Raw genomic sequence first — 8,642 nt, 5'->3', positions numbered from 1 at the left:
CCTACTCCCCCATTTCTATCCTACGCTGGGCCCCCAAGTCTCTCAGGCTTTGTACCTTGTTCTGGGAAAAATGGTATCAAACCAGGTTAGTAGCGCTGCTCTCCACTGGCAACAGGGACATGATGGGGGAATTCCAGGCCTTGAGTTAAAGGACAGTGCACAATTTCTGCGGCTGGCTTACACACATACCTTTCCCTATGAAGGGCTGGAACCTGAACCCACATGCCATCTAACTTCACCCACTCCTGGCCCTGAAAGCCGCCTGTACCATTCACGGCTGTTTCAAAGTCAGCGCATGACAAATCTGCAGCTGACTGCTGGCGGATGACGCCCCCTCTCTTTGTGCAGTGCAAAGAGCCCTTTGGCAACTTCCCCTTTCCAGAGCACACAGAACGCATACCTGGTCAAACACGTTCAAGCGATGCAATTCTTTAGCTGCAGTTTCTCATCCATCAGCTTTCACTTGTTTATGAAAGTGCTACACCTTGGTCAGGCAGGGAAGCATTAGAAAGGCATCAGAGCTGCCTCTACCAAACCCCCTCCTCCCTTCATATGCACTCACCACAATTCACTTGGGTGCTGCCTTGCATAGTCCTGAACTTGCTGAGGTCAGCGAGTGGATGGAGACAGGTCCTTGCACAGACGAAGGGTCCCCAGCTAACGTTTACTGCCTTTGCTCATCTCGTCAGTTGGGTCTTTTCCTCACTAGCAGCTTCCTCCAGGTCACATACAGTTCAGTAGTATTCAGATGGGGCCTGGGAGCAATTCTGGACTAGGCTCCAGAACTGTAAAGGCAGTCACGTTCGTTCTTTAAGTCACTGCCGACACCCTAAGATCTTTGTGTCAGGCTGGAGCAAGGAGCACAACAGATTAAGCACCTCTGGGCATCATCCTACTTAACCAATTCTGAGGGACTTCCCAGCTGGGCCATGGCTACCCTAGCACCCCCCTTTCGAAAGGGGGATGCAAGTGAGCTGCTTCAGCCAATGCTAACGAGGCCTCATGAACATAATGGTGGCCGTGTGCGTTTCGAAAGGGCCGCTATTGAAATGCACGCCGCCGGTGTAGACGGGGGCCTTTCGAAAGGACCCCCCTGGATTTCAAAAACAAATGGGAAGAAGGGGCTTTCGAAGTCCAGGGGTCCTCTCGAAAGGCCCCCATCTACACCGGCGGCGTGCATTTCAATAGCGGCCCTTTTGAAACGCGCACGGCCACCATTACGTTAATGAGGCGCTGCATATGCACAGCAGCACCTCCTTAGCATCTGCCGAAGCGGCTCGTTAGCATCCCCCTTTCGAAAGGGGGGGTGCTAGCGTAGCCACGGTCCTCAAGCTTTGTCCTGAGACAGGGTGAAGCAGAGTGACCTCTGCGCCACCTTAGAGTACCAGAGTCAAGTAACAGCAATGAAGGGTCCTGTGGCACCTTATAGACTAACAGAAAAGTTTTGAGCATGAGCGTGAGCTGTGCTCACGAAAGCTCATGCTCAAAACTTTTCTGTTAGTCTATAAGGTGCCACAGGACCCTTCGTTGCTGTTACAGATCCAGACTAACACGGCTACCCCTCCGCTACTTGAGACTCAAGTAAGTCCAGTCCCAGCACAATTTAGCATTAAAACAAAGAAACCCATTTAAAAAAACCCCACGGAAGCCAGGAAGGAAGGCTTAGTAACATTTAATAGCATCTCAGAAGACAAAAAAGTTAAAGTTGCTTTTTGGCAGGATAACAAAATGCACTTGGTCCGGGTTGCAGGAAGCCACTCAAAAAGGAAAAGAGAGGAAGGCTGAAGTGTCGGATGTTCTGGTGGAGCCCTGAGCCCTTGGGACTCCTAAAGGGAGCTTTCACATCACATCAGTACAGGAATGCGTTAACGGAACATGTATGGGTCCCCTAACAGCTGACTTACCCTCATCAACCCCCCCCCAGAGCCTCTTCCTTCAAGAGAACTCTGCACGCTACTGCAGTAGTTTCATTTGTGTTTCTCATCCTCCCTAGCTCTGGAGGATGGAGGAATTCAAACCCTGCCCTTGTGCAGTGCTTCTGCACCGAGTTTAGACAACAAGCTGCCTGAGCTGCCCGCATTTCTTCGGTCGCAATGCAAGGGGAAGTGCAGGCTGCTGTGTAAACAGAACTGCAACTGGAGACAGACTGCAGGAGGGAGCACGCCACACCACACCACACCCTGCTCTTCTGAAGCACCAAACCGGTTCAGAGAGAGAGGCCCGTGCTTTCCCACATCCCTATTTCCGGTGCTTCCCGTTCTACAGAGGCACTGGAAGCTGCATTCTGAGCAAGGCCTGGCTGTGTTCCCAGGACAGTGCAGTGGTATCAGCTGCTTTGAAGCCCTGTCAGACAATACTGGGATTAGGCAGGAAGGAATCACAGGCAGTTGTGAAAAGGAGAGGTTTTTGGTCACGGGTTGCCCTGTGGCAGGAGAGAGATCACCGTGCCGGGACAGCCTAGGATAAGGTGATCAGAGGCGGTTGGTTGGAAATGCAGAGTTAAAGTCCAGGATGGGAAAGGAATGCTCAGGCTAACTTCAGGAACTCCTGCAGGGTGTTCTGTTCCACGGCCTCCACAAACAACTCATAGTCCTAGGGGGAGAAAACGCAACACAAAACTCAGAACAGGGAACAAAACCTGGAGCCTCTGCTCCACATCAGCCAGGTGCAGGAACACAAAGGCTGGGAGTGAGAAAGCCCCAGCACAGTTGTCTTTCCCTTTGCGTTCAGGGCAAGCAAGTAGAGCGGGTTCAACTCAGTCCCCAGTGGAATCCATTTCACCTCACAAACTCTTATATAAATTTGTTGTGCAATAGCAAATGCATTGGCAGTTTTCAGGACTGACTGCCAGGAAAGGTGCAAAGACTTCACAGTATGCAGAAGGCTCACGATGCTGTTTGCTTGTTAGCCTTCTCCCCTGCTCCATGGGCACTTCAAACTTAAAAGACAAGGACCCATAGTGCTGTGGCCAAGCAAGGAGCCTTTGAGTGCTATCTGGATTTAAATGTGCACAACATTTGCGCACCCCAGGCGGGGAGATCAAGGTCAGGGCTTTTTTTCTGGCAGCGTGCTGTGGAACTTTTCAGGGGGCGCCATTTTTAAAAGGCATCTGGGCAGCTCTGAGCCTCACATGGCTCTTTAAGCAGCCACTTGCAGCTCCCTGCCTGCCAATGGAAGAGCAGGACTCAATTTATATTGGTTTAACAGCCCCTGCTACACTGCATGTGGGGGAGCCGTGCAGCTGTACAGAAGAAAACATGGCACCGGTGAAGGAGCAGGAGTACGTGGAGCTCCTTTTGAAAGTAAGTGAATCCTGGGTTGTGGGGGGTTAAAGGCTGCTGGGGGGTTGGGGGTGTGCGGGTGGTTAAATGCAGGGGGTAGGGAGGGGTTTAAAGGCTGCAGCAGGTTGGGATGTGGGGCGGGGGGGGGCAGTGGGTTGTGGCCAGGGGAAGGTTAAGGAGGGGGCAGAGTTCTGGCACCTTTTTTCCTAGGGGGAAAAAAAAACACTGATCAGAGTCTTGGTATTGACCTTGGGTTCAACAGCCCATCCACCTGGATTCTGAGCCTTACCCCACAGTAATGGTCTCCGTTGAATATCTGGGGAGGAATGGCTTTGGGATTGCCTGACCTGGCCCTCATTTCCTCCCGCAGGGCATTGTCCTGGGAGATATCCACCAGCTCATACTTGATATTCTTCCCATCTAGGATCCTGGTCACTTCACCCTGCTGGGACTTAATCTGGAACACAGATGGAGAAGACAGGTGATACTTTTCCCTGTGTCTGAATTCAGACCCAGGAGGTTCAAAGTTTGAGGACTAAGTTTACAGAAGCACACACACAAACCAAGCGTGTGCAAAATAGAGACTGGGGGAAGGACTTGCTAGTCAGACTGAGTCACAGCTGGATAGGGACCAAGCCCCACAAGGGCTGCGGCATGTAGGGAAGAAATCAGTCATCGCTGGATAGGAAAGACTGAGCTCCACTGGGAGGGGAATGAATCCCAGCCAGATTGTGTGGCAGATGTACCTAGCCCCTCGGAGAATTAGTGTGTCTAATGGGGTGAGTGTGCAGAGATCACAGCTGGAAGGACCCAGCCCCAAGGGGAGTTAGGGTGTATAGCGAGCCAGGTTGTGGAGGCTGCTTGCAGGATGTGGCGACAGGGTGCAGCAAATCCGGCAGGCTGTGGGAGGAGGGGTGGGGTGCGCACTGGGGGGGTGACGTGGGCTACGGAGGTCGCGGCAGGCCGGAGGTGGGAGGGGCGCGGATCACAGCCCTGGGGTGCACAACGGGCTGCAGAGATCGCAGCGCGATGGGGGGCGGGGGGACGTTTAGGGCACACACTGAGGGTGTCGCGGTCGCACGGCGAGCGGGGGAGGGGACATGCGGGGGGCGGGGGCCGCAGAGCCGGCGGGGGGATACACCGGGCGGGGGCGGCCCCACGGAACAAAAGCTGGAGCATGTCGGCTCCCGGGGAAGGCGCCGCAGCCCCGCCCCGCCCCGAGCCCGGCTGCGGAGGGGCCAGGCCCCGGGGGAGGCGATACAGCCGGGCCCCTCCCCGCTGCGCTGCGCTGCGCTCACCTCCCTGGAGCCGGTCACCGAGGTGCTGTAGACCTTGAGGCCGGACATGGTGCTGCACCCGCGGCCGCTCCCTCCCCGCGTCTCGGCTCCGCAGCCGCTGGCAGCCACCTCCCCTCCCCGCCCAGCATGTGACTGCGGGGACCAATGGGGCGAGCGGGGGAGGCGGCCGCTGGGTCCCTCCCTCCGGCCGCGCTCTGCAGCCCCGGGAGAACGTGCTCAGCCGCTGCTGCCCGCCTCCCCGAGCGCCCCGGGGCCGAGCCGCAGCGGGGCTGGCCAGGGGCAGAAGCGAACGCGCGGGGTGGTGGGGCCGGTGGCCTGCGGCGAGCAGGGGCTGGGGGGCTGTTGTGCAGCGGTCCCCAGGGAGGGACCGGAGGGTGCCAGTTGCGGGGGATGAGCCGCCCGGGTGGGGGACAACGAGGGGGGGTTTATCCCCCCCCCCAGTTCCATACGGTCTCGCCAGCGCAGCCGCCTGTGGGCTCCAGCCCCCGTCCGCGCTGGGAGCTGCCCGCACCAGTTTGGGGTCAGTTCCCACCGAGCCCCTTAGCGCGTCTCGCCCGTTCGCGTTGTCCCAGCTCTCCCCGCGGGTCCCTGACTCGCCCTCCCCTCCCCTCCCCTCCGCCCAGTTCTGCGGGAGTTCGGCAGCCCCGGAGGCGCTGAGCCCGCGGACCAGGGAGAGGGAAGTCCCTGCTCTACAGCCCGGGCTGCCAGCACAGGGCTTTACCCTCCCCGGGGCAGGATGCTGATGGCCCAGGGCTGGTGGCCTGGCACAAATGGTGTTTTTATTTTGCAACCAAACCGCCCTCTGGTCTGGGCGATTGAATGAGCGGGGTGGGGGGCGGGATTCTGTAAAATGCAGAGCCCTAGAGCTGAAGCCCAGCAGAGTTTCAGGGGCTGTGAAACTCATTGGCAGACCCCCACAGCCGACATCAGGGCTGCGTCTACACTAGCCGCCCCCTTCGGAAGGGGCATGGTAGTGAGTGAGTTGGGCAGATGCTAATGAGGCTGTCATGAATATTCAAAATAGGAAGATGGGGCTTTGACGTCCAGGGGGTCCTTTCAGAAGTCCCTCCCCCCACCCATCTACACGGGCAGTGCATGATTCAGAAGTGGCTCTTTTGAATCTTGTGCAGTTGCCATTATGCTAACAAGGCGATGCATATTCATGAAAGCACCTCATTAGCATCTTCCCAACTCACTCACTACCACACCCCTTCTGAAAGGAAGGGGCTAGTATTGACGTAGCCCATGTGCTTCCAGGAGTGGTGTATGTCTGTATGGCTTGTGCACATAAAATTTACTCTGCACATGCAGCACAAACGTTATTGGGAGCGCTGGTGGGGGCCATGTGCTTTCAGAGGCACCTGCTTTTTTAAATTGTCTTGCATGAACAAGTTGAGGAAAGTACAGTTATCTGAGAACCTCCATTTGGATTGCTGCACTGCTGCCTGTTTTGGTCTCCCTGCTTCTACAAAGCTGTAGCTAACGTGGAGAGACTTACGAGCCAGGCAGGACACACATTTAGAGACCCAACTTGGCAAGGTGTAGTACCTGCACCACAGCCCTGGCTGAATGAGCAGAGGCCCCAGCCCGAGGTTGTTCCTTCCTTGTGGTGGAGCTCCCAGTTCGAGGCACAAGCCAAACTTCTTTAAACGTGTCTGTACAAGGTGACTTAGAAATGGCACCCACTAACTGGGAGCCACCCATGCAGGACTCAGTCCTTGTGACGTGCATGGTGGGCAGTGTATTTGGTAAAATAAGGTCTGGGTCCCCCCAAGGGACATCTGTCTGTGATCAATGTTCCTTTGAATTTTTTCCATTCATGTGCAGGATAACTTTTGTTAGGTGCACTGAAGCCACGTGCACCATGAGTAGAAACATGCAGCTGAGTGGGTATCTGCTAATTACCTGAGTGGCCACCCAGAGTGATTCAGGTGCCACCCAAGTGCTGAGCTGCCTGTGACCCTCAGGTGGTGGAAGAAACTGAGACATACTCTTAGGAAGGAAGAGCAGGCATGGACATGAAGTGGTCATGGAACCTATGCTGAGCCAGGACCAAGAGTACGTAACCATCCTATACAGGTGTCATCTAACCTCTTCAAAACCTCCAGGGATGAGGCTTCATATAAATGCTTGCAATCCCCCTCTCAATTTGACATCATCACACATATTACGTACGTAGTCTCCCTACTCTATTTTCCACGTCAGTAACAAAGTAGAGAAGCTTCTAAACTTGAATTTCCACAGTAGCAGTTGTTGCCACAGCATCAATGTAATTCTAGGGTGTATAAATGAGCAAAATTAATAGAAGGGAGGGGACTTTGCCTCGTTAGGACCATGGCGAGGCAGATACAAGAATACTGCATCTACTTTTGGTGGCCACGTTTTAAAAAGGATGTTGAAAAAGTGAAGGCAGGCCAGAGAAAAGTTACAAAAATGAGTTAGAGGCTGAGAAGAACACTGCCACTTCGAAAGTTCAAGCCATTTAGCTTATCAAAAAGGTAGGGGTGTGAATGGATTATGGTGTGCAAATTACCATAAAGGGGAGAAGATAACAGGTAGTAAAGGGCACTAATCTAGCAGAGGAAGGCACACCCAGCAGCGGAAGCTGAAGCCACACAGTCAGATTAAAAATAAGGCACATGAAGTTGATTAACCATTGGAACAAACCCCCCCTGGAAGTGGTGGATTTCTCTTGCTGTTTTCAAATCAAGAGCAGCTGTGAGGGTAGAAGACATGTTTGAGTCAAATAAGTTGTTCCTGGGCTCAGCAGGCACATAACAATGAAATTTGATAGTGTTGTAGAGGAAATCAAACCGTGAGAATTAGCGGTTCTCCTTCAGTCCATATCACCCTTTTACTGGCTGTTCTAAACATACATTTTCATCACGGTTTCTGCATCAAGATTACAGGTCACAAACCTCTGAATAGGGAGGCAGACAGCACCGAATCGTGCAGAAATTCACGAACTTCCCTTTTGTGTAATAAAAACAAAAAACCCCAAATCTTTACAGCTGCTTAAATTTACGTACCATCAAACAGCAGCAGTAACTGCAAGTTTGTTTTTTTTTTTTGTTATAGGAGCAACTGACAATTTCACTGTCAAAGTGAAAAAGTGCAAATGATTATATCAATCTGAGTACAACTCATTGTATTCATGGGGACTTTTAGTTGCTTTTACTCAGCACACTTGTAGATAACCTGAACACAGATTCAAAAATTGGGCCGTCAGCTATTTCCATCCAAGATTTCTGTGCATAACAAACAATCTGAAAGCAAAAAACAAACCATTTTCGTGGGTTCATCTTGTAGTGGTTCTCCGTATCTATTCAAATACTGTTCACTGACATTTCAGCCAAACATGACATTCCCCATCCCAGAAACGTCCTTTAGCTGCCTTCTAACGCTTCTCCATTTAACCTGAGTATAACATTAATACCTAAAATGTTTCAAATACTGATTAGTTCAATAGAAGTCTCATCAAAATTATTTGCATGAACAGCAGAGTATATTAAAGCAAATGTGTCCCATTTTAGGTATAAGGCTGTTGGGATAACATACCACCCTCTGAATCATTTTATAGGTTTCCATTAACTTGGTCAAATGAAGAACTGGCATTCAGCAATGGAAGTCTGGAATTAAAAAAAAGAAAGGTGAAGTCATTCTAGACACACAGAGTTTTAATATACCTCGCCCCTTGACATCAAGAATGTTACGTTGACCAACACAGGTGCATCACCGTCCTGAGAGGCAGTAGCTATGCCTCCGTAGATAGCATCCTCTCCGAACTGCACTGTACATTTCTTCAAGCAATTAGCCTTGAGAAACCACTCTGAGGTTTGCATACAGTTAAGAGACTTGATTTGGAAGCCAGCTCTGCCCAACAGGTGTCTTCATAATAGCTTTTGCTGTGCAGTGAGCAAACGGGCACAACTCTAATACATTTTTATCTCTAATGCAATTCAACAAAGTTGGCTGTTCTCCTGTTTTTATTTCATTTACCACCACACCAAAGTTCCTACCGATTTAGTGTAGCTATCGTCTAATTTCTATTGAAATACTTGCA

At 52.1% G+C, this 8,642-nt stretch overlaps 1 protein-coding gene across 1 annotated transcript; it reads right to left on the bottom strand.

Annotated features, from left to right (window-relative positions):
- Positions 1–1,656: 1,656 nt before the first annotated feature.
- SH3BGRL3 (SH3 domain binding glutamate rich protein like 3) lies at positions 1,657–4,687 on the bottom strand. Its single transcript, XM_074976319.1, has 3 exons — positions 4,580–4,687; positions 3,571–3,738; positions 1,657–2,592 (listed from the first exon to the last, which is right to left on the bottom strand). The coding sequence occupies exons 1-3, from the start codon at positions 4,625–4,627 to the stop codon at positions 2,527–2,529; spliced, it is 282 nt and encodes a 93-aa protein (XP_074832420.1). The 5' UTR covers positions 4,628–4,687; the 3' UTR covers positions 1,657–2,526.
- Positions 4,688–8,642: the final 3,955 nt, after the last annotated feature.

Source organism: Carettochelys insculpta, chromosome 24 (assembly GCF_033958435.1).
Source record: "Carettochelys insculpta isolate YL-2023 chromosome 24, ASM3395843v1, whole genome shotgun sequence".
NCBI classification, from domain to species: domain Eukaryota; kingdom Metazoa; phylum Chordata; order Testudines; family Carettochelyidae; genus Carettochelys; species Carettochelys insculpta.
Note: the sequence above shows the minus strand (reverse complement) of the source record. Positions and strands in the feature narration are given on the sequence as shown.